This window comes from Stenella coeruleoalba (assembly GCF_951394435.1).
Source record: "Stenella coeruleoalba genome assembly, chromosome: 11".
Classification (NCBI taxonomy): domain Eukaryota; kingdom Metazoa; phylum Chordata; class Mammalia; order Artiodactyla; family Delphinidae; genus Stenella; species Stenella coeruleoalba.
In genome coordinates this window covers 26,897,214-26,923,614 of record NC_137157.1, presented here as the reverse complement: position 1 = coordinate 26,923,614, position 26,401 = coordinate 26,897,214, and the positions used below count along the sequence as shown (strand labels likewise).

The 26,401-nt window shown below is 39.7% G+C and overlaps 1 protein-coding gene across 1 annotated transcript in view; it reads left to right on the top strand.

Moving 5' to 3' along the window:
• The window catches only part of MRPL42 (mitochondrial ribosomal protein L42), a 162,244-nt gene extending 136,542 nt beyond the window's left edge, over positions 1-25,702 (top strand). Inside the window, 2 exon segments of the mRNA XM_079937588.1 lie at positions 20,073-20,134; positions 25,661-25,702. Of these exon segments, the coding sequence (XP_079793714.1) occupies positions 20,073-20,134; positions 25,661-25,681 (83 nt within the window). The 3' untranslated portion in view covers positions 25,682-25,702.
• The last annotated feature ends 699 nt before the right edge of the window (positions 25,703-26,401 follow it).

The window sequence follows — 26,401 nt, the reverse complement described above, 5'->3', positions numbered from 1 at the left end:
AGAAAGGAGGCCCACATAAGTTCAAAGTGGCATGATGACTTTGCTGTTTAGAGTTTGAAATTCAATTGGGATATTGACTCCTGCCTGGCTAATTAACAGTACCAAGCAGTATTTATGGTGTCTCCAGGTGAGCATGTAAGATGACATGTAAGATGCTATACAGGGAGGGACTTCCCAGGTGGTCCAGTGGGTAAGACTGTGCTCCCAACACAGGGGGCCCGGGTTCGATCCCTGGTCAGAGAACTAGATCCCACATGCACGCCACAACTAAGAGTCCACATGCCTCAACTAAGAAGCCTGCATGCTGCAACTAAAAGATCCCACATGCCACAACTAAAGATCCCACGTGCTGTAATTAAGACCCGGAGCAGGGGACTTCCCTGGTGGTGCAGTGGCTAAGACTCTGGGCTCCCCACGCAGGGGGCCCGGGTTCAATCCCTGGTCAGGGAACTAGATCCCACATGCATGCTGCAACTAAGGAGCCCACGTGCCGCAGCTAAGGGGCTGGCGAGCTGCAACTAAGGAGCCCACCTACTGCAACTAAGACCCAGTGCAACCGCATAAAAAAAAAAAAAGACCCGGAGCAGCCTAAATAAATAAGTAAATATATAGAAAAAGAGCAAACGTCAATTCTCTAAAAAATAAACCAACAAAAACAGATGCTCTACAGGGATGTGGTCACCAGTGTCTAGGTACTCATCACCAAACAACTCTGGAGGGTGTTGTTTTATGAAAGAACAGTGTAGAGCATGTGAATATTGCAAGCATCAGAGATTGTTGGAGATTCTTGACAGGACTCTCAAGCCATTCTGTCATCAAGGGGCAGGGGGAAAGATTTAGTAGAAACTAAGTATGTAAAGTTGTTTTTGATTCCATATGAAAAATAGAAACTGAAACAGGTCCAGCAAGAGGTTTGTTGCCGAAAGGATCTCCTTGGCTTGGCAATCATAATGGCTGATGCTTCTTACAGTTCTTTTCATCTGTACCTTACGAGCTGCCTTTAGAGCAAGCAGGTTGGAGCCCAGCCCTTCACTAATCCCCTGAGGTAATCTTTTTAAGAATCTCAAGCGGAAGGTCCCACTTTTTCCCCCACCTCTGATGTTTCTTTCAGATCCCTTCACCAGTCACGCTTGCTCTCACTGGCTATTTCCCATGCTAAATCATTCACCGACGATCTGGCCATCTCCTAGGGGAGCCAAATGGTTTTAAACGTTTTCTGTGATTCATGTATGCTTACCAGTTCTCTATTTATTTATTTTTTGTTGATGTCTCACACACACACACATGCAAAATCGGTTGCTAAAAAAAGAGTATCAGTCACAGAAAACCAAATCTCCACTTTCTTAGTGTGTCTTCACTTGTATTTTAGTTTTTGGTTTATACAATTGAAATAAAAGTTTGCTTATTTAATCTTTAACCAAGTCCCAAGTTTAGCCAAGAGTGTCAAATTCAGGATTCAGCCCTATGAAGCTTAAGGATTTCTTGATGAAAAATAATGCCATATCATTACTATTTGGCCCACGGGTGATCAGTTGCTCTGCTGCCTTCAACTGCACTGGCACCAAACCCTGCATCTGAAATCACTCAGTGATGAGACTAACAGAGCCAGTGGTGCAATCTTATTTTATTATTTTTAAAAAGCCCTTAAAATATAGGGTGCTGAGTAACTAAGAGAAGAACGCCTGATGAAAGTGGCAGTAGAAATGAGAGGGATGCAGAATAGACACCACAGTGAATACTTAACCTGGCTCTTCGACCGTTCTAAGGCTTGGCTCGTCCCAGCTTGAGATCATTGCTTAGGTCTTCCTAGGGAGTATTTAAACTAAAGCGAGCCTCTTTTTGTTTATCCCACAGCTGCCATTTTGTCTTAACAATATACTCCTTGAAGGCTTCTAAAGGTAATGCTGATCTCTGTTGAATGCAGACATACCATTGCAGGCTAGATAAGTCCTGCCATCCCTAGGCAACCACTTATCTATGCATTGCCTCTGTAGATTTGCCTCTTCTGGGCATTTCATGTAAATGGAATCATACAGTATCCATTTCTACAGCTCTTTGTGTCTGGCTTCTTTCACTTAGAATATTTTCAAGATTCATCCATGTTACAGGATATATCAATACTTCATTCCTTTTTATTGCTGAATAATATTCCATTGTATGAATATACTACATTTTATTTATCCATTCATCAGTTAATGGACATTTGGGTTGTCTCTACTTTTGGCTATATAAGATAAATGAGTTGCAAATATTTTCTCTCCTTCTCTGTGTTGTCTTTCCACTTTCTTGATAGTGTCCTATGAAGCACAATAGTTGTAAATTCTGATGAAGTTCAATTTATTTTTACTTTTGTTGCTGTGCTTTGGTGTCATACCTAAGAAATCATTGCTTAATCCAAGATCATGAAGATTTCCACATACATTTTCTTCTAAAGGTTTTACAGTTTTAGCTCTCACATTTAAGAGGTTTTGGATCCATTTTCAGTTAATTTTTGTAAATGGTATGAGACAGAGGTCTTACTTTGTCCATGTAGATAGCTAGTTGTCCCAGTACCATTTGTTGAAAAAATTATTCTTCTTCCATCCAATTGCTTGGGCACCCTTGCTGAAAATCAATTGACTATAAATGTGAGGGTTTATTTCTGACTCTCAGTTCTATTCTGTTGATCTATATGTCTGTCCTTGTGCCAATAGCGCACTATCCTGCTTACTGTAGTTTTGTACTAAGTTTTTTAGTTGGGAATTGTGAGTTATTCTTCTATTTCAAGATTGTTTTGGCTATTCTGGATCTCTTGAATTTTCATATGAATTTTAGGGTCAGCTTGTCAATTTCTACAAAGAAACCAGCTAGGGTTTTGAGAGGGATTGCATTGAATCTGTGGACCTATTGAAAGAGTACCGCCATCGTAACAATATTGTCTTTCCATCAGCGAACATGGAGTGTCTTTCCATTTGTTTAGGTCTTCTTTAGTTTCTTTCAGTAATATTTTGTAATTTTCAGGGTATATACTTTGCACTTCTTTTCTTAAATTTATTCCTGAGTATTTTATTCCTTTTGATGCTATTGTAAATGGAATTGTTTATTTAATTTCATTTTCACATTGCTCATTGCAAGTGTATAGAAATACAGTTGGTCTTACATACTGATTTTGTATCTTACAATCTTGCCAAACTCGTTTTTCAGCTCTAGCAGTATTTTTTTAGTGGTTTCCTTAGGATTTTCTATATACAAGTTCACGTCATCTGCAAATAGAGACAGTTTTACTTCTTTCCCATCTTAGTGCCTTTTATTTTTTTCTTGCCTAACTGCCTAATTCACTGCAGTACGGTATTGAATACAAGTGGTAAAGGTGAACATCCTTGTCTTGTTCCTAGTCTTAGGGAGAAAGCATTCAGTCTTTCACCACTAAGTATGATGTTACCTGTGGGTTTTTCATATATCCCCTTTATCAGATTGAGAAAGTTTCTTTCTATTCCTAGTTTGTGGAGATTTCTTTTTTTTAATTTATTAAAGGGTGTTGGATTTTGTCAAATACTTTCCTGCACTTTTGCATCTATAATCATAAGGAATATTGGTCTGTAGTTTTCTTTTGTTGTAATCTCCTTTTTAAAATCTCAAATTGCAACTTTATTTTTCAAATACTCAAGAACCTAGAAATCAACTTATTTATTAACTTCTAAGGTACTTGTGTTAGGAAGAGTTCTATATTACCACATTTATTCTGTACCTTCAATACTTCAAATCCAATAAAATGCTGTTTTAGTATTCCTGAAAGCAATTGTATTTGTGTAATGCTCGCACAGGAAAACGAATTGTATGATGGCATTTGAAGAATGAAAAAGCAAAATGACATTGTCACAACCATTTCTGCCTTCACTGTACGTGCCTTTTCCTTTCATTAATAGAATCTATAATAATGGCAAGGAGAGATATAGGAAAATTTATCATAGACACAGTAGCTTTTATAGAAATTTGGAATTTAGCAGATGTTTTATGTAAGTCAAAACATCCACCTATATAACAGAAGTATTTGCAGAGTTTTCTGGTTTTAGTTGCAGGGTCATATTGGCCTCATAGAATGAATTGGGAAGTTCTCCCTTTTTTTCTGTTTTTTGGGGAAGAGTTTGTGAAGAATTGGTATTATTTCTTCTTTAAATATCTGTAGAATTCACCAGTGATGCAATCTGTGCCTGAGGTTTTTCTGTGGATAGTTTTAAAATTATTAATTGTTTTAAAACATAGGTTTTATCAGGACTTCCCTGGCGGCACAGTGGTTAAGAATCCACCTGCCAATGCAGGGGACACAGGTTCGATCCCTGGTCTGGGAAGATCCCACATGCTGCGGAGCAACTAAGCCCATGCACCACAACTACTGAGCCTGCACTCTACAGCCCATGAGTCACAACTACTGAGCCCATGTGCCACAACTACTGAAGCCCACGCGCCTAGAGCCCGTGCTCTGCAACAAGAAAAGCCACCGCAATGAGAAGCCCATGCACCACAACAAAGAGTAGCCCCCGCTCATTGCAATTAGAGAAAGCCCGCACAGCAACAAAGACCCAACGCAGCCAAAAATAAATAAGTAAATTAAAAAAAAAATAGGTTTTATTACTATTCAGGTATGGTGAGGCCATTTGATCAGGAGATGATTGCCGTTGAAAAGATAGTTTGTTACTCATAGTTCTCAAGTTCCCACACATATGGGGGCGATAACAGGGTCAGTCAGGAGGCAAAAGGAACAAGGGGAAAACATTGGCATGAACCCTTTTGTTTTTCCCTTGGCAGCCAGTGCAAGCAGGTTTAGGGTTAGCTATTTTGAATAATTTCAGCAGGTTCTGGGGCCTGGACCTGGGGTGATTAGGGCAGATAACATATGAGAGAAGAAAAGAGAGCAAGTATATATTTACAGAGTTTGTTATATTTTCCTTCTTGTTTACCTTTCCAGGCCTCTTCATTTGATCCTGTGGCTTTGGTGTCGTTTCCTTACTCTAATATAGCTTTTCTCCCACCCACTTTGTGCTCTTATTGTTAAATACACTATGTTTCTATATGCTGAATGCCCATCAGTACAATTACATACATATTGTTTTATACAATTGCTTTTCAAATAGGAGAAGAAATATGCATTTATCCTTTCTTATCATTACTGACATAATTATCTCTCCTGGTGCTCTTTGCTTTTTGTGTGTGGAATCAAATTATTCTCTATGGTCACTTGCTTTCAGCTTGAAGAACTCTCTCTAGTGTTTCTTGTAAGATGAGCCTATATATTTTTTATTAAATCTTTGTTGTTTTTCACTTAATAATGTACCATGCCATTTCCCATTAACTCTTCTTCAAAAACACAGCTTATTACACCTACATGATGTTTCATGGCCAACATATATCTATTATCCTAAGAGGTTATTTTCAACTTTTCATTATTACAAATGATGCTATCATAAACATCTTTGTATATGCATCCTTTAGGAAACATTCTTTTTTAAAGTAGGTAATTAATCTGAGAATACAATTATATCTAAAACCATTCAGACTCCCTTCAGAGGTGTTCTCCCTGCCCATCCCCATCTCCTTCTCAAATGTAATGATTCTTATAGTCTTGGTGTGTGTACATTTTCATGTACTCCCTATGCATTGAGAGAGAGAAGAAAGGAAGGAGGGAAGGAGGGAGGGAGGGAGGGAGAGAGAGAAAAAGAGAGAGAGAGAAAGGGGAAGAGAGAGAAAGAGAGATGCGTTTTGTTTGTTTTGGCACTGGTTTCAGATTAACATCAGTGGGATCATCCTGTGTGTCCTGATTTTCACCTTGTTTACTTTAATTAACAACAGGTCTAGGAGATCTTTCCATATCATAATTTGAACTGATTCTTTTTTTAACTGCTATGTAGAATTCCAGAGCCATTTAACAAACATTTATTGAGTCCCACTGTGTGTCAGAGTCTGGGGATTCAGAGACTATTTTCTCATGAAGTTTTACTGTCACAGTGTGGATGTGCTAAATTTAATATTCCCATTTTGATGAATGTGTAGGTTTTTTCCCAAAGACAGATGCTTAGAAGAGGAATTACTGAGTCAAAATATATGAAAATTTAAAAGTATTTTGACATGTAATATAAAATTACCTTCCAGGAAGGGAGACCAGTTTATATTCCCAAGGGGAATGCTAGCCTGCTAATTTGGTAGATGGAAAATTTCAGTTTAAATTTGCATTTTTTATATTACTACTGAGATTGACTATTTTTCCATATTTATTAGCCAACTGTATTTTCTTTATGGATTGTTAAAAAGTTTTTTTTTTTGCCGAACTTTTAATAAGGTCTATTTTCATGTTTTATTATTTATTTGCATAAATATTTAATATATTATGAATATTTTTCTTTTGTAGTTTTTGTTGCAAATGTTCCTTCCTATTTGTTTTTTGTATCTAATTTTTTAAATGACTCCTTGATGGACAAAAAGATTTTATTTTTTAAATGTTTCATTTTAATGGCGTCAAAGTGTCCATTTTTTCTCTTTTTTTCCCATTGTATTTATACTTACAGAGTCCTTCCATAAATCAAGATAAGGTAGAAAACCATATGTTTATTTAGCTATTGGTTTCATTTTTAACATCAAACTTTTTAATCTACCTGAAAAAAATTACTACTTTAACTTTATTATTTTTTCCCCAAACTGTTCTCATACAAATTACTGAATGACTCCTATGCTCACTGTATCTGATGCCGCAGAACTCTATCTCCATACAGCCACTTAAGACCCTTTTTTTTTTACAGTTTTTACTTTCATCATTGATCCCACTCCTATTTTTATGTACCATAGACACCTACCTTAAAATGTGTTATATAAGTCCTCATATAATATATACATTCTTATAAAATAAGGGTTGCTTGTTGCACGTGCTTAGAATATATATTCAGTGTAAAATCCCACAGATCATTCTGTGTTTTACTGTATGTCTCACTAGAGCTGTGTCTATTTTGTACATCTTTTCAAATAATGCATTGTTGGTTTATTCATGTCCTCTATTTTATTTCTGTCTCTACCTTTATTATTTCTTCCTTACATTTCACCAGGCTTATTTAATTTTTTTTTCCAATTCCACAAATTAAGAGTTCAGATTATTTTCTTTCAATTTCCTGTTTTCTAATAAATGTATCTAAAGCTATAAACTCTCTTTTTGGTACTACTTTAACTGTATTTCATAATTTCTTTCACGTAGCATTTCCAGTGTTTTTAATTCCAAGCATTTTTTTTTCCAAGCATTTTTAATGCTCCTTACAGCTTCTGCTTTAATCCAAGCATGACTTTAGTAGAATATATTTTAGTTTTCAGACACAAAGAATAATTTTTAATATCCTTTTGTTATTGGTTTCTAATTTTGTTAGAATATTATTGGTAAGATGTTAACTGTACTTTGTTAAGATTGCCTTTGTAATTAATTTTTTTTTTTTTTTTTTTTTTTTGCGGTACGCGGGCCTCTCACTGTTGTGGCCTCTCCCGTTGCGGAGCACAGGCTCCGGACGCGCAGGCTGAGCGGCCATGGCTCACGGGCCCAGCCGCTGCGCGGCATGTAGAATCCTCCCGGACTGGGGCACTAACCCGTGTACCCCGCATCGGCAGGCGGACTCGCAAGCACTGCGCCACCAGGGTAGTCCTATGATTAATTTTTGTGGGTGTTCTATGTTGCTTGGAATGAATATGCATTACCTGCTTGTTCCATGTTTGAGTTTATTATTTGTTTTTTCAAATAAACCATACATTTGTGTGTGTGTGTATGAGTGTGTGTATGTGTTTTGTTTTTTTTATTTTTTGTTTTTAGTCTGCTTGACCTAAGAGTTTCTGCCAAGGACATTTGAAATATCCAGCAGCAATTATATCTTCTGTTTCTCCCCATAGTTCTGTCAGCTGTTATTTTATTTAGTGGGGAGATGATCACAGTCATTATATTTTATTGAACTTGGTTCCTTTCTCTAATGCATGATGTCCCTTGTTATCCCTTGTGCTTTTTGGCCTTGAATTCCGTTTTGTCTGACAACAAATATTTCTAAGTAATTTACTTTCCTTAATCTTGTAGCATCCTTCTATATTTATTTCTCTTCTTTTAAGAGTTTCTTCAAAAAGGTCTTGATAGGATAAACCTTCTGAGTCTTTTTTTCTTTTTTATTGCATACACTCACATGGAAAAGATAATTTAGCTGGTTATAAATTTCAACATAAGGCATCTCGGTTTTGTTTTTCCCTAATCCTCTTTGGCAGTCTCTAAGGGCTTTCAAGCTGAAAAAAATTTCCTTAATCTGGTAAATTCTGTCATCCCTTCAAACATTTCCTCCCCTTTGTTTTTTCTCCTTTTGGGATTCCTATTGAAATGGAAGATCTCCTAGCTCAGCAATTTTTTCTTTAGGTGTATTTCTTGAGTTATTAATCTCATTTATTGAGTTATTTTTATAAATCATGTTCCAACTATCACTTTTTTTTGTAGCCAGGTTTTCCACTTGGTTCTTTACTCTATTAGTTCTGATATCATGTTACCACTATTGTCTCTTATTTGTTTGAAGATTTTTATGCTTATTTAGCAATAGTTATTTATCTACTCATTAATTCTGTTTCTTCTCTTTTTGTTGTCTTTCTTTCTTTTATAGCGATGCTCTTCTTTTCAGGTTTCTATTCCACTGGGAGCATCAGCTTCAGTGTATGGCAATATGTACTGGGGAGCTGTTAGGCCTTGGGTTATGGTGGGTCAGGTCCTGGGAGGGCGTGGGGCTCCACCCTCAGGATGGAGAGTGCCCCTCACCCTCCCATCCCTGTCCCATAGTATGGGCTTGAGCAACCTTTGTTGTCTCCTGCCCACCACCCATAGAGCAGGTCACCTGTCCCTTCGGGAACCTCCATTACTTCTGTCCTTCACTCGAGCTTTTTCCAAGAGTTTCTCTCACCTAGGGATGGGCAGAAGAGCAGGAGGGAGTACCTGGTGCCCAGCCAGTCCACCTGTACCTGTTGTTTTCTCCTTCTCACCCAGCCAGCTCCAGGGCCATCTGCCAATGTGTTACCCTGCCAACCTGGCACTACAGGGTGGGTGCCGCTGTTTTTCTGTTTCTCTAGAGGCATCAGGCACACAATCCACCCAGGATATTGTGAGAGAGAAGGAACGCAACTCCTAAATAACCCCTGGCCGGGAGGCCAGGCCTCCTGGATTGTCCTGTCTCCCCGCACTGGCCCTGTCCTCCAGGAGGTTCTCGCAGTGTTCCTGTGGGGTTTGCAGAGCAGCACACATCCCTCATGTTCTGGCCCATGGCTGCTCTGAACTCATCCCCTGCTGCTCACCAGTCCCAGCCCCTTCCTGTTCCTGGAGGCATCAGACACATTCCCTCCCAGGGTCCCTGTGCTGTTGACTTTTGCTCCTCTGCCCAGAGGACTCTTCTACCTGCTGGAATCTGGTGGGAGGAATTCCTTACCTCCTTCAGGTCTCTGCTCAGTGAGGCCTTCTCTGAGCGTGCCCCACGAACACAGGCCTGGTCTTTCCCCATCCTGCCAGGGCCCGACACCCTCCAGATAATACAAAGAGTCATTTTGTTAAGTTGTCCCTTCTGCCAATGCCACTGAGATTTTGATTAGGATGGGGGGCGGGTCTTAGGTATTTTATTGGAATTGCATTAAATATGAATTTGGACAGAATTAGCCATTTTACAATAGTTCAGACTCTTTTATTGAAAGAATGTGCTAAGTATGTTAGTTTCCCAGGCTGCTGTAACAAAGTATCACAATGGGGTGGCTTAAAATAAGAGAAATTTATTCTCTTACAGTTCTGAGGCTAGAAGTCCAAAACCAAGGTGTTGCCAGGGCCATGCTCTCTCTGAAGCCTCTGGAGAAGTGTCCTTTGTTGCCTCTTTCTAGCTTCTTGTGGTCGCCTGTGATTCTTGGAGTTCCTTGGCTTGTAGCTGCATCGTTCCAATCTACGCCTTTATAATCACATGGTCATCTTCCTTTTGTGTGTGTCTGTGTCCAAATTTCCTTCTTCTTATAGAAGGATACCAATCATTGGATTAGGACCCACCTAATCCAGCATGATTTCATTTTAGCAAAGACCCTATTTCCAAATAAGGCTATAGTCACAGGTTTCGGGGAGACATTATAGGGGGGCACTATTCAATACAGTACAGTAAGTCCCTCTCTTTTTGTATCTTTGCGGCTGTTTGGGAAGGGGATAGATACCTAGTTTTTTAAACCATCATGTTTTTGAACTGGTCATTACTATGAAAGGAATGCATTTTGGATAGTGGAAGTAGAAGACCCCACCTGATGCCTACTAAGCTCTCCTGTTAGTAGACATGAGATTCCCATCAGTAGAATCAGAAAGAGGTTGTTAATAAAGACAGGACCATTATTTCTACCCTGCAGAGGACTTGTTCTTCTGTCCTTTTGTGTTAGTAGATAACTACGTATTTTTTGATCAGATAAATTCTTTTTGACTTGGTACACAGAAGTGACTTTCTGGACTGACGTAAATTAATTTTAGTGTGAGTTAATCAGAAGGTTCAGCAGTAGGTGGGGCAGACCCAGGCATATGGAACTGACACCTCAGGTGATGGAAGAGCAACAGTGGGAGGAGGGAAGAGGGATTCTGAGAGAAGCGGTTGTTTCCATCTCAGGTGCTGTAGCCATTCATTCAGCCTCCAGGCAGAGAGAGTAATTGGATGCTGAGAGTAGTGATAAAAACACATGCTTGACTCTGACACTTAGCAGTTGACCTCTGGGTAAGCATCTTATAGTCATTGAGGCTTAGTGTTCTCATCTGGAAAATGGAGCCCTAATACCTCAGAATGTGGTTGTTAGAAGTTTACGAGATAATATAGAGAGAATTCCAAGTACAGTGTCTGGTCCATGACAGGTGTTTAAAAAATATTAGTTCCTTCCCCCAGACACTCCTCAATCTTTTCCCTTTCCATTGAAACGTTAAAAACAATGGGTAAGAGAATGAATGCTGCAATTTTCAGGGAATGTGAATATCTTGATATTACATCTACAATTCTATTTCTCGTTATATCCTAGCCATGTTTCTTTCAGTTATTGCCAAGTCGGGAACACAATTGGCAATTAACTTGGTGCATGGGTATCTGAAATGCAAGGAAAACCAATCAAGGAAAACACGCTTTACTCTTTCATTCTTGTTCTTCTGCATTTTAGCCCAAGCCTTTTACTTTCTCAAACTGTCTCATTTTGTCACGTATCCGGCTCCTAGAGCATAAGCAGGTGGTGGGTAGAGGTAGTCCCCTTTGTATAGAAACATTTATAGCGTCTATTCCCAGAGTTACATGGCACATTTTCACTTTGTTCCTCTTGTCCTTTCACTCCGCTTTCACACTTTTGGAAAACAGCTGCTGTTGTTAGCTCTTCTAGGTACCCTTGTGAACACTGGGAATCGTCCTATTGTCAAAATCTTTGCAGCTGGCTCGTGGCTAGTATTTCGTAAGCCATTCTGAAAATTTTAATAGCCCTTAGTTTTTCATGTCAGTTGTGTTTCCTGTCTTACAGATAATTGTGAGTCATGGTCAAGGCTTGGTTGGCCCAACTCTTTCCTTTTTCACGTGACTTTAAGACGTGCTGGGAATTCAGATTCCTAAGGCTGATAGAAACTAATTCTTTTCTGTTTGGTGTTACAACTTTCCTCAAAGACATTATTATTTATTCCACTTCTACGCATTGATTTGTCCTTGACAGCTGTGTGATTTATCCTTCTGATATGCGTGGCTGTTTTCTAAATTTTCTTCTTTTTTTATTTCTTTGTGAATGATTCTTAAAGAGCTTTGGACTTTTGAGTGGGTACCAGACTTTTCAATTTCACGGACCAATGAGAAAGAAAACAAAAAAGTTGAGGACTGAAATCGTGTTGCCAACATTTTATTTTGCCAAGAGTATATATTTGAAAACTACAACCCACCGCTTTCTACCATTGTCATTTCATAAAAGAACATTTTAACATCAAAGCAAGTAAGGAAGGAATCCTGCAATAAATGACAGTCTTTTAAGTGGAATGCATTTAAAAAAAAACGTGCTACATTGTCCTTTTTCTCTTTTTGCCTGGATCCAGTGAAAGTCTCTACAAAGACATGTGAGAACTGCTACCTTCAGAGCCTGATCTATATCCTCTCACATGCTGGCTTGGAACGTTTTCTGTTACCTTCATTGTGTCAAAGTTTTTCCTACCTGGCATTTTCCCCTCACGCTCCAGCAGTATTCAAAGACCTCTCCCTCTGGCAGAGGCTTCAGTGCCACACTGGAGAGCCTTGATTGTCAATGCTGCGAGGCTAGACGTCAAAGGAGCTGGTGGTAGAGAAAGCCCAGCAGAGGCGGCAGCTGTTAGCTCTGAGGACACAGAGAAGCTGTTTGCTGTCGTTCCAGAGCTATCTCATCATTTGTTGTGCACAAAGGTGGCTTTACAATTCTCAATCCTTGTTCTTCTCCCCCAGGCCAGGAGAACCCAATGTCTTTCATGGTGCCATGACTCAAGATCTTTGCCATTTGTCTTCCTTTCCTTCAGGGCTTTCAATAGTTTTTTTGTGTCATAGACCGTTTCAATGTCAAATACAAAATGCAGGCCTCCATAGAGCAAGGATCCCTACCCTTTTGGCTTTGATTAGATTTTCTTTCTGAATTCCAAATAACAGGCTCTGCAAAATTGGGAAGAAGTGTCAGGTGTGGCTGGAATTTCCTCTCCGCACTCTCCATTTCAGTTCCATCCACCTTTCCTCCTGAGAGCTGGTGACTTTGTGCTGTCATTTGCTCTTCTTCCAGAGGACAAATAATCTGATCAAACCACTCATAGTAAGGAGCTAGAAGCGTAATTTCCCCCCTGCCGGATGTTCTTACACACTGTGAAGCAGAAAGAGAGCTCACCTTTGGAGTCTGAAGGAGTTAATTCCAGCCCTGGCTGTAGTTGTTGCTATGGGACTTGGGCAATTGATATAGTTTCTCTGAGATTCTGTTTCTTCATCAACAAAATGAGAATGATAATCATATCTATCTCACAGGCTTGATGTCAAAATTAAACGCGATTGCGAGTAGTCAAAATACTTTGTAATCTGAAAAGTGTTTTGATTATTTGTTAGTCTTTTCCTTGGGTTGTAAACAGTAGAAACCTACTTGAGCTAGCTTGAGTAAGGATACTGGGTTTGACCAAGTCTCATATAAGGCAAGATTGCGGGCCTGTGGGAAATCAAGAGGTTCTCTTCCTCTTGGAGATCCTTCTAGTGTTCAGTATCTCCTGCTCTCCTTCATAGACGCCCAGTTAAGTTGAATTTCCTAGCCCTCCTTACTTCTAGGTGGAGCTATGTGACTGTGGGAAGAAGTGATATAGGCCTCTTCTAGGCCTGGTTACAAAATGTCCCATGTGATTTTCTATGTTCCCTCCCTTCTATATTGGGATGGGGTAGAATGATGCCCAGCGGATCTTGAAACCACAAGACTGTGGAGACATGAGATGAGATGAGAACATCCTGGGTCCCTGAGTCACCGCTTGGAGAGAGCTGCACGGGAGAGCCACCCAACCAAAAACATTAGTGTTGGACTTTGTGTGAACAAGAAATAAACTGGTATTGTGCGCAGTCACTGAGATTTGGGATGGTTTCTTACAGTAGTTAGTCTACCCTAATACACCGTATCTTGAGTCTGCTTCCCCCTATCCCCCGGCATCATTTATTTCCCTTGCTGCACACCAGCCTTCTCTGCCTTCTTATTCATCACAGTGGAAAATGGCCACCAGCAAAAGCAACCAAGTTGACCCCTCTTCTGTTCAAGAGAAAGGCTTGATCGCAACTAAGACACATTTCATATTTCAAATTCCTTTGAGAGAACTGAGTTAAGTCCAGCTGGTTTTGGATGCTATCTGTGAGGTTAAGGAAGAGGGGCAGTTTCCAGAAAGGCAGTGCTGGGGAGCCAGCTCCAAACATACTTACCACAGTGCTCTATACCTGTGATAACATTTTAAAAAAGGAACATGGGAGGAGTGGAGACATACTTTTCTTCTTACATACCCCCCAAAATAATGAGTCTCTAAGGAAGGCTTGGCTTTTCAGTCATCAGGTAATGGTTTACTTCTTGGGGCAGGATAGCCTTTCCCGATTGCCCTCAAACAATATTGGTTTAATGTAACAATATTGCCCATCCAGTGTCATGAGGCACTGGGTTAGGGGCTGCATGTTCTGCACCACACCAGGCACGATGGCCATGCTAATATCTGCAGGAGGTAAGGGGCAGGAATCATTGTCGGGTACATTGGTACTTCAAGTGGGATGCAGCAAAGCCCATAAAGTGACCTTGGGATGGTGTCGTCTGAGATGGCAGACAAGAATAGGAGTTTGATTCCTTCCAAAGCACGGAATGAATATCACAAAACAAAAAAGTAGCTCACAGAAACGTCTGCTTTTCTGTGTAAACAATTCGCCATATCAACGTCACCTCCCACCACCTAAAAGGCGGAAGTCAAGTTTCTGAGGTGGCGCACAAGGCCCTTGGTGAGTGGCTCTTTCCAGCCTGACCTCCCAGTGGGTCCTCACACACTCCGTCCACTAGCCTCTAACCAGACTGAACCAGGAGCATTTCCCTGAGAGGATCATGTGCTCTAAAGCCTCAGTTTTCAGTGTATGCTTTCCCCTCTGCCTGAACTATCCCTTTACCCTTACCTACAAAGAATCCTGCCTGATGTCAGGACTCAGCTCCAGCACACCTTCCAGGACTAGCAACCCATAGTTAGTGTTAAGCCATCTCTCTTTCCTGCTCCATTGTAATAGCTAAATATGCCTTGTTTTTTTAAACGACATTTTTTCTAAGTGCAAAATCAAAAAAGGTTAATGCTACCAACTTTGAAAAGTTCAAATAAGTCCAAAAAACAAAATAAAAATCTCCCATCATCCCACCCTTCAGGGGGAATATATGTGCAGTACACACACACACACACAGAGCACACAACACATGTACATATACATATAATTTCCAAAAATATTTTGCTTTTGTACTTGCTTTTCCCTCTTAACAAATGTATCATGAAATTCCTATTTATCTACAAAACAATTTTTAATGAATATGTAATAACTTGTGGATATCCCGTAATTTATTTGAGCAAACTTATTGTTGGATGTTTTTGATTGTTTCTAATTTTTCATTGTAGTAAATAATTCTGGGATGAATAACCTTGGATGTAAATCTTTGCATATCTCTCTGGTTATTTCTTTAGGATAAAAACCTAGAAAGAGAGTTACTGGGTCAAAGGGTATGCAAAAAAGATCCAAAGGCAAGAAAGCAAAGAAAGTTACTGTCTTGGGTCCCTTTCTCAGAAAGAGGAAAACTTTCCGAGGAACCCTCCTCCCCAGAAGATTACTCTTTTGTCTCAGGGACAGAATTGCATCATGTGTATATGCAGAAACCAGGTACTGGCAAGGGAAGGGAGACTACCTTTGGCTTAGACCACCCAGATGTATCCTATCACACCCAATATCTCAAAAAAATGGCCTTTTGTTATTAAGGAAGAGTTGAGAGTAGCTGTTTTATTTCACATATTGTACAAATATTCCTATCCTTTCAAAAGTGACTGTGTTTTACTTTCTGAACCCTTCAGAGCCCAAGGCTGTGTCTGCCATATAGTCAACCCCAAATAAAGGCTTGTCAGATGAATGAAGCCTACATATACATGTACCTATATACATGTATATAGTTTTGTGTGTGTTTTGTAGTAATAAGTAAGAACAGGCGGGAGAGTGGTTCACCATACAATTGAACTCTAGAGACTGGATAGTTGTGGCATATAGACTCAAGGCAGCCTGGAAACAGAATAAGAGATTTTCCCAGGACATATCAGGCAATTACATATCCAAAACTCAGCCTACTTTTCTATTAGTTCAATGTATTTTCCATTGGTCAGCTTTTGAATCAGTTTTACAATGACCATTACGATTCCATCCTTATTTAAGCCAAAAGAGCTTTGATGGGCTATGGAGAAAAATATCCATCATCTGGAGAAATAAAGCAACCCAGATATTAATTATAGAATTGTTCACCTTGACAGAGATCCTTATGTGAATGAGTCCTTGTATAATTATTATTAGAATGAATTTGCTGTGAGAAGAAGCCGTCATGGTCTCTTAAGGCTAGAGTTACAGAACTCCGGGGAGCAATAAAAAGAAATATCAGTCTATTTGTTGAAGAATTAATATGGTAAGTCATCAGTTTGAATCCTGAGGTTTATAGCAACTGAATAAGTGTTTGTGTGTAGGGGGCACTGCTGTAAGCTTCTTTTGACAATGGAAGGCTTGGAAGTTTGTCTTACAAACCCAGGACCTTGCGTGAGAAAAGTGCAAGTTTTTAAATTTCTTGATTAAAAATAAAAAATGAATTTTTTTTTTGGATTAGGGACAGAAGTTAAGAACAGCCTTCTAATGGAGCCTTAAATAAATGAACCAGGCTTCCTTTTTTATGTGGTTAATGATGTACATCAGCACAGTCATATATTAGCATCATCCTCCAAGATGATGAATAATTATGCACCCTTTGGTCCATCAATAACTGACTACCTCTGCGTCTCTATTCCTGCCCTACAGATAAGTTCATCTGTACCATTTTCTAGATTCCACATATATGCCTTAATATAAGATATTTGTTTTTCTCTTTCTGACTTCTCTCTGCATGACAGACTCTAGGTCCATCCACATCTCTACAAATGAGACTTGTGGACACAGGCAGGGAAGGGGAGGGTGGGATGAACTGGGAGATTAGCAATGACATATATACACTACCATGTGTAAAATAGATAGCTAGTGGGAACCTGCTACATAGCACAGGGAGCTCAGCTCAGCTCTCTGTGATAACCTAGATGGGTGGGATTGGGTAGGTGGGAGGGAGGTCCAAGAGGGAGGGGATACATGTATACATATAGCTGATTCACTTCATTGTACAGCAGAAACGAACACAATATTGTAAAGAAATTATACTCCAATAAAAAAAATAACCGACTACCTAGTTAACGTTAACATAACCAACCTTCCTGTGAAAACAGTTATTTAGATGTGTAATTATTGATAATGCAATTGAATTTATTTTTACAATAATTTATCTAAATCTAACAGTTTTTATGGTCTGCTTTTTAAAAAAATAAACCATAGGGAATGAATGCATCAAATCGCTCTTTCTTAGCTTTACTGGGATTTTTCAATAATTAAACATTGAAATGACTTTTGTTTGAAGGAGATGTGGACTGTTCAAGGCTGTGTAATTGATTATGAAATTCAATAATTGACTGCAAAATTCTATAATCCTCCATCATCTAGACATGAGAGCAATCAATGACAAGCTGATGAGAATTAACGAGTGAATTACAAAGTGTTAAGTGTTAAAATTCATTGGCACTCAGGTGTGTGAAGAGATTACAGAAATGCACTGGTAAGAAAAGAGCCATATGATTCTGCCACCATTGTCCTCTCCTTGCCTCACCCAGACAGAGTCTCTGAGCGTGGGTAGTCATCCCCAGAGCCCAAGCCTTGCCTGCTCACTTTTTTTTTTTTTTTTTTTTGTGGTACGCGGGCCTCTCACTGTTGTGGCGTCTCCCGTTGCGGAGCACAGGCTCCGGACGCGCAGGCTCGGCGGCCATGGCTCACGGGCCCAGCCGCTCCGCGGCACGTGGGATCTTCCCGGACCGGGGCGCGAACCTGTGTCGCCTGCATCGGCAGGCGGACTCTCAACCACTGCGCCACCAGGGAAGCCCTGCCTGCTCACTTTGATATAATGTTCAGAGGTGGAGGGTTAAGTTTGGACTGATGTTATGGACTGAATGTTTGTGTGTCCCTCCTCCTCCACCCCGTACTCCCAAATTCATATGATGAAGCCCTAACCTTCAATGTCATGGTATTTGGAGAAGGGGTCTTTGGGTTAGGTTAGATCATGAAGGTGGGTCCTCATGATGGGATTAGTGCCCTTACAAGAAGAGAAAGAGACAGCAGAGTGCTCTGTTATGTGAGGACACAATGAAAAGGTGGCCAGAAAGAGAGCTCTCACTGGGAATCGAATTGGCCAGCACCTTAATCTTGGACTTCTCAGCCTCCAGAACTGTGAGAAATAAATGTCATAGGTTTAAGGCACACAGTCTATGGTATTTTGTTATGGCAGCCTGGGATAAGACAGACTGAGATCTAGGCTTCTGAGGATTTGATGAACAAACTGGACTTCTCAGGTGTATTGTCCCATGACTATACCTTTCTTTGTATTAATATCTTTCCTCATTTTTATTAGCAACCTTATCACACTTCATCAGCACTTATAGAATATGCAATTTGGCTTCATTACTTTATTGCCTAAGTATTTATTAAACATATACTAATGTAGCCACTCTGGCCTTCAGCTTTGAATAAGATATGAAGGTGACTAAGCATCAGTCATTGCAATTGATAATTTACACCTCAGTTTACACCTGAGTCGTAAAAAAATAACTGACAATAGAGGACTGTGAACTAGGTGCTATGGGAACCCAGGGAGTGCGACTTCCAGTGCATTCCAGGAAGGCTTTCAAGAGGGGTGACTTTTGAATTTTACTAAATAACAAAAATGCGTATGAAAATTAATATTAACACTCTAAATTATGAAACATATTAAACATACAGGAGACACAGAAAATACTATAACTGACATCCGTATATCCACTATTCAAATGCAATACAAGTAAGCTTTGTTTTAGATAGCTCCCCCTTACTCTTTATTTTTAATTTTTAGAAATAAAATGCAATAGTTACAGGTTAAGTTCCATCCTTCATCCCTTTATTTTTTCCTCATCCAGAAGTAATATCTATCCTGAAATTGATGAGTGTCATCATATATATTTTGCAATGCTTACGACATAGGTGAGTGTGTATACATAGAATTGTTATATGTATGTTTTAAATGCACTTCATAGTGTTCTAAAATTTGCAATCTTGTTGTTAGCAATGTTTTTGAGATTTAGTCACATGTAGATAGGCTATTCCTCTACTTTTTCTGGGGGTGCTGTGAATCACTAATGAAATAAACTTTCTTATCAATGTCTCACGTGCATTTGAAAGAGTATTCTCTAGTTTAGATGCCTGCAAATGGAGCTTTTAAAACCCATTTTAAAGAAATTCTCAGACTACATTTTAATCATTTCAAGAAAGTGTTGTTCTAACCCATGGAACTGCTTCATCACTTGAACACAAACTGCAGTATGAATCTTGCTGGTAACGAAACAACACAATCATTATTTATTCAGGCTTCCTATATGCCAGGCACGGTTATATGTGGTATATATGAATTACTTCTTTCATATATAACTTCACTTGCTCTTTTTTAAATTTCAACTTTATTTGTATAACAAAAAGCTTTCATTTTAATGAAGTCCAACTTATTTTCTTTTCATGGATCATGCTTTTTTAAAATTATCACTGTAGGGGCTTCCCTGGTGGTGCAGTGGTTGAGAGTCCGCCTGCCGATGCAGGGGACACGGCTTCGTGCCCCGGTCCGGGAAGATCCCACATGCCGCGGAGCAGCTGGGCCCGTGAGCCATGGCCGCTGAGCCTGCGCGTCCGGAGCCTGTGCTCCGCAACGGGAGAGGCCACAACAGTGAGAGGCCCGCGTACCGCAAAAACAAAATAAAAATAAGTTATCACTGTAGCATAAAATTTCCTACCTTAAGCATTTTAAAGCATTGGTCCCCAACCTCTCTGGCACCAGGGACTGGTTTTGTGGAAGACGATTTTTCCATGGATTGGGGGTAGGGGGTGGGAGGGTTGGGGGTGGAGGATGGTTCAGGCGGTAATGTTAGTGATGGGGAGCGATGGGGAGCGGCAGATGAAGCTTCGCTCGCTCGACCGCCTCTCACCTCCTGCTGTGCCATCCTGTTCCTAACAGGCTGTGGACTGGTACTGGTCTGCGGCCTGAGGGTTGGGGACTCCTGTTTTAAAGTATACAGTACAGTAGTGTTAATTATAAGCACATTGTTGTGCAACAGATCTCTAGAAAGTTTTCATCTTGCAAGACTAAAACTCTGTACCCATTGAACCAATAGCTCCCCATTTCTCCTTCCCCAGCAGCCCTTCGTAACGACAGTCAACTTTCTGTTTCTATGCATTTGACTACTTTCTTACATCAGGTAAGTACAGTATTCTGTTCTGTGGTTGGCTTATATCACTTAGCATAATGTCTTCAAAGTTTACCTATGTTGTAGTGTGTGACAGGATTTCCATCTTTTTTAAGGCTGAATAATATGGTATTGTATGCAGATATCACATTTTGTTAATCCATCCGTCTGCCATCGACATTTGGGTTGCTTCCACCTCTTGGCTATTTCGAATAATGCTGCAATGAACATGGATGTGGACATATCTCTTTGAGATCCTGTTTTCACTTCTTTTGGATGTATACCCAGAAGTGGCACTGCTGGTCATATGGTAGTTCTATTTTTAATTTTTTGAGGAACCTCCATGCTGTTTTCCGTAGCGGCTGAACTATTTTACATTCCCACCAACAGTGCACAATGATTCCAATTTCTCCACATTCTCACCAGGACTTGTATTTTCTGTGTTTTGGAGAGTTGCCATCCCTTGAATGTGAGGTGGTATCTCATTGTGGTTTTGATTTGCATTTTTCTCATGGTTAGTGATCTTGAGCATCTTTTCATATGCTTGTTGAACATTTGTACATCTTCTATGGAGAAATGTCTGTTCAAGTCCTTTGCCAATTTTTTCTTTTTATTCTGATTTTAATTTTTTAAAAATAATTTTTATACAGTTTTAAAGATTATACTCCATTAACACTTATTAATATTTGCTATATACCCCTGTTGTACAATACATCCTTGTAGCCTATCTTACACCCAGTAGTTTGTACCCCCGCCCTTATATGGACCCCCTCCCCTCCCCACTGGTAAACACTAGTTTGTTCTCTATATCTGTGAGTCTGCTTCTTTTTTTGTTATATTGACTAGTTTGTTGTATTTTTTAGATTCTATATATGTGATATCATACACTGTTTGTCTTCTCTATCTGATTTATTTCACTTAGCATAATGCCCTCCAAGTCCATCCATGTTGCTGCAAATGGCAAAATGTCATTCTTTATGGCTGAGTAGTATTCCACTGTGCGTGTGTGTGTGTGTGTGTGTGTGTGTGTGTGTACATATACACATATATGTATGTGTATATATTGTATTCCATTGTATATATATATATATATATATCTCACATCTTCTTCATCCATTCATCTGTTGATGGACACTTCCATATCTTACCAATTGTAAATCATGCTGCTATGAACATTGGGTTGCATGTATCTTTTTGAATTGGACATTTGTATATCTTCTTTGGAGATTCGTCTGTTCAAGTGCTTTGCCCATTTAAAAAAAAAACTGGGCTATTTGTTTATTTTGTTACTGACTTTCAGGGGTTCTTTGTATATTCTGGATATTAACCGTCTATCAGATATATTGTGTGCAGGTATTTTCTCCCATTCCGTAGGTTGCCTTTCACTCTGTTGATTGTTTCTCGTGCTGCGTAGAGGTCTTTAAATCTGAGGTAGTCTCATTTGTCCATTTTTGCTTTTGTTGCTTGTGCTTTTGGTGTCATATGAGGCAGATCTTGAGATGATTATAACACAGTGACTAGAATTAAAATCAAGCTTTCCAGAAGTTAGCGCTCACAGAAAACAATGTTGGGGAGATGGGATCTGTGCTCCAATTTGAGATGGCAGTTTTATTTCCTTACTGGGGTCTCCCTTTTCTTCCATCCTTACCTTCAGGACCTGCTACCACCTGTTAATCAAGACTTTCATGGCTTGAGGTTCCATTAAATTGGGTCTTGAGGACAGAAATTTAGTTTAGGGACGAGTTAAGAAACCTGCCTGAACCATGATGAGCCACCTGCAGAGCTGGACTTGAACTTAATCTGGCTACATTGCCCCTGCTCTAAACTACCTCATGCACCACCCTTCAGTCACTGAAGACCCAAGTAAAAAGAGGGGCCTTGGGATGCTTATCATGGCTAACAGTTATTGAAGGCTTCCTACATATCAGGCACAGCTCCTTAAATCCTCACAACAACCCTATTCAATTATTAGCCCATTTTACAGATGAAGAAACTGAGGCACCAAGGAATTAAGTTACTTGCCCAAAGCCACATGGTTTTTAAGTGGTGAGGAGGGATTTCAATCTAGGCAGTCTCCAGAGTCTGGTCTCTCAACCATTATCTTCCCCTGGGTGAAGCCAGGTACCTCACCCACATTTCTGAAATGATTCGGAAGCCTTATTTGTCTGGGAGTGAGGGCCACCTGGGTTAAGAGCCACCTCCACAAAGTTATCAGTCAATCCTGGGCTCCTGGGAACACAGAGAACAGGCTGTGTTGAGATTTGAGCTCCAGACAGTCCCTGGCTTTGCTGCAGGAACTGTCCAGGCAACAACCCAGTTGCTTGATGACAATTTCTCTCAGGCATATCATATGTTCAAGCCAGAAAGTAGGGCTGGCTACATGATTTACAGGGCTCAGGGCAAAATCAAAATGCAGGTCCCTTTGTTCAAAAAGCCAGAAAAGAAGTGCCAGTACATTTGTTAAAATATGAAGCCTTTTCCTCTTTCACAATCTCTCTCAACATGTCATGATATTTTTGGTGTGCTATTTAATGTCTTTCTAAGTAAAGAAAATTTTAAATTATTAGCATAAATCTTACTATTCATCTTTACATCATGCAATGCCAGTTTTAAATGCAAATATCGGAGCATTTAATTCATGTGTGGAATCACAGAAATCACACAACTTATATTTCGTATCTCCTACATGCATATGTGTTTTGTTCTTATCATAACCGTGGAAATGCTGCACAAAACTAAACTAACTCAATTGTTTTAATTTCACTTCTTAATATGCACACTTTCTATCAACACTCTATGGAAGCTGGCAGCTTTCGTAATATTATATTTGCTTTGAGTCTCACTAAATTTCCACACATCATGGGTCTGAAATTTTGTGTGAATGGGACAGCAAGGAACTATGAGCATGCATACTGTGCATGTCTTATCTGTTCATATGCACACTCTATTGTCCCATTAGATTTCACTTATAAAACACAAGTTCAAAGGTGAAATATTATGAATTTCAAGACAGTGACATTAGAGCATTAAACTAAGCGTGGGGTCCTTCTGATCAGAGCATGAGGTGGTGTGTGACTATACACGTCTCATGCTCAGGAAGACCACCTTGCTAGAAGGGACTTCAGGCCTTCACTGAAGCTCACCCATTTGCTTCAGTGGGAATACATAGGCCGGAGCAAGGTTACTTCCGGCACCTCCTACATCAACCAGAATTAGGTCCATCTTGAGCCTCTAATGGAAACGCATGACATTCCTAATTATCCAACTCTAAAATTCAGAGCTGGAAAGGGCAGCTCTTAGCTCTTTGTCTCTCTTTTTTTAATGAAGCCTGTGTTTTTAAATACAGGAAAACAGAATACTGTAACGAACTTCAATTAATTTCAGAACAAATCATTGTTAATATTTTGTTTTTTCGAAGCCTTTTTTTAAAATTTTTTTATTTAAAGAACTGGGACATTTTAGGTAAGAATGAGGTACTCTTTATCCTCCACCCCCAATCAAATTCCACACTCTCTTTAGAGGCAGCCGTTACTGTGAATTTGGTGTATATCCTTCCAAGCCATTTAAAAATATTTTTACTTATATATAGTAACCATAAACAAGACAGATTTTTCTGTATACGTGTTTGGTTATTTCCTTAAGATTTATACAGTGGTATCTTATAATACATATTATTCTGCAACTTGCTTTTATCCTCATGCAACGTTGTATTTTTGAGATCTATCTTAATATATAGTACTAGTTTACTCCTATTAAATGCTATAGTGCATTTTATGAAAGTGCCGCGTTTTAGTTATTTACTACCCTGGTGGATGGTATAGTTGTTTCCAGAAGTTCACCGTTGTAAACAATTCTGCAACGAACATGTTTTTTGCACATGTGAGAGAGTTTCTCTAGGATGGGATGTGCCGTGTGCCAAAGTGCTGTCCAGAGAGGTTGTACTAACGTACTCTCACATTGGCAGTGTATGAGAGTTTGCACTTCACCGCACCCTGGACAGTGCTGAAGAGTGTTAGAGTTTTTTCATTCTTTTTTTTTTTTTTTTTTGCTGTACGCGGGCCTCTCACTGTCGTGGCCTCTCCCGCTGCGGAGCACAGGCTCCGGACGCGCAGGCTCAGCGGCCATGGCTCACGGGCCCAGCCTCTCCGCGGCATGTGGGATCTTCCCGGACCGGGGCACGAAGCCGTGTCCCCTGCATCGGCAGGCGGACTCTCAACCACTGCGCCACCAGGGAAGCCCCAGAGTTTTTTCATTCTTTTCCCCACATTTTATGGACTCTAAAAACCTCAGGACTTGGGCAGAAACAGTTCTAGAGCCTAGGACTCCTCATTCCCAACACAGGGCTTAGGAATCAGTTTAAATATTCACCGTTTATGCTCTTTTTCCTCTACTTTGAACAACACTTTCAGAGACATTTTAAGTTAATTGACAAAGTTCTGGGCCTGGAGTTTGGCTTTTGCCCTGACACTCCCCCTCACCCCAAGTCTGGTGGTGAGGGGATGCAGCCAGTCTATCCTCCATTTCAAAAGCCTCCTGAAAACACGACTGCTTGTCCTGCTGTGTTTTTCTGAGTGTGTGTGGTGAATGGGGGAGAAGTGTCAGGGGAGAAATTATATACTGTTATTTGAAGAGTCTGGGGCACTTTAAGACAGGGCTGGAGATAAAATTCAAGGAACAGTTGAATTTTAAAAGTTTCATCAGAATAGGCTCAGGCGTTATTAATGCAATTGAGGAGAAAGGTTGTTTGGATAGAGGTGCTGAACAATTCAAATCTGGAAGGTTGATGTGACTTTGCTAGTATGAAAACAGCCTGTGTTTTTACATATCAACATAATTACTTCTATACAAATCATGTATCACGCTATAGAACTCATTGTTCAAAGACAATATACATGAAAAGAAATCCTCCTTCCTTTACCCTGTTCAGGGGACTTTCTGTTGGCTGAAAGGGCGGAAAGGATACGTATTCATCCACAAAGTTTTATAGACATGAATTAAAGCTTAAGTCTTCTCCCAGAGGAACACTGGCCTGGAATTAAGCCCTGCATTTATGAATAATGCAGAGAGACACCAGGGAAAAGGGCAGCATGATGGGTGGGTCTCTGTGTAGCCACACTCCACGAAGCTCTCCTTTACTTAACCCAGACCTGGGTTTGTTTACTCACGAGCTAATTGACCTTTAAGCCTTAGTGTTCTCATCTGAAAATGAGGATAATAATAATTCTGACTTCACAGGACTGTTGTGACAATTAAAAGAGATAATGCATTTGAAGTGCCAAGCATATAGGAAGCACCTGATAAATGCCAGCTCTCCTTATTATTAGTTTCTACCCTCTCTGAATTCTTAAAAGGCTTTTGGTGGAGTGCCTCATCATTTAGTTTGCTACAGTTTCTTCTAAGTTAATCGTACCTCTCTTATGCATCATTGATCTTATGAAGGAGATAACTGTGTTAATATCTAAACCTGCACCTTTACAATGTACAAAATGTGTCTAAAGATATTCTTTTACATGTCTTTTGAATCTCCCACTTGCCCAGCCCACAGCTGAACACAGATGAGGCACTCTACAATATGTACTGATGGATTGATGGTTCTTTGTCGGAGAGATAACCCCTCTAGAAGTTACTGCAATGATTGTGAATCAAAGAGCTTCACTTTTTTTTTTCAAAGAGCTGCACTTTGAAGAAAGCACAGTGCATTTTAAAACATACTAAAAGAAAGCTTCTCATCTTGACAATTTTTGTCTGCTAGATTAAATACAAAATGATTTTTAATCCTTTTTTTTTTATGGGAGCACTCTGGTGAGGTTAAAAAGTACCTGTGGCACACTGTCCCTTTTTGAAGAGGAAAACACAATACTGTAAAGGTTCGTGGAGCACATTGCTAAGCAACAGAACCAGGTCTGGACTGCACAGGAGTAAAAATTCTTTGTTCAGTATGATGAAGAATTATGAAATGGAAAATCCTTAATAGAATCTTACCTGCAACAATAACACTCATTATTTTTCAAAGCACTAATCAGCAGTTGATAACTAATTTTCATGGGAGTCTCCAAAAATAACTCACAGTTCTGTTCTCTGAGTAAAAGAGTTCAGCAAGAAGGTTTTGAATATTCATTTGTATGGAAGACATGGATCTGCCATCTGGATTTCAACTCACCATTCCCTGTGTTCTAGGATTAATCCAGGATTATAAAAATGCATCTCAAGTAATTTCAATACTGCTTAATCTTGATGGAAATGTGTTTATCACATAATTTAAAACAGTGGCCTCCAGAC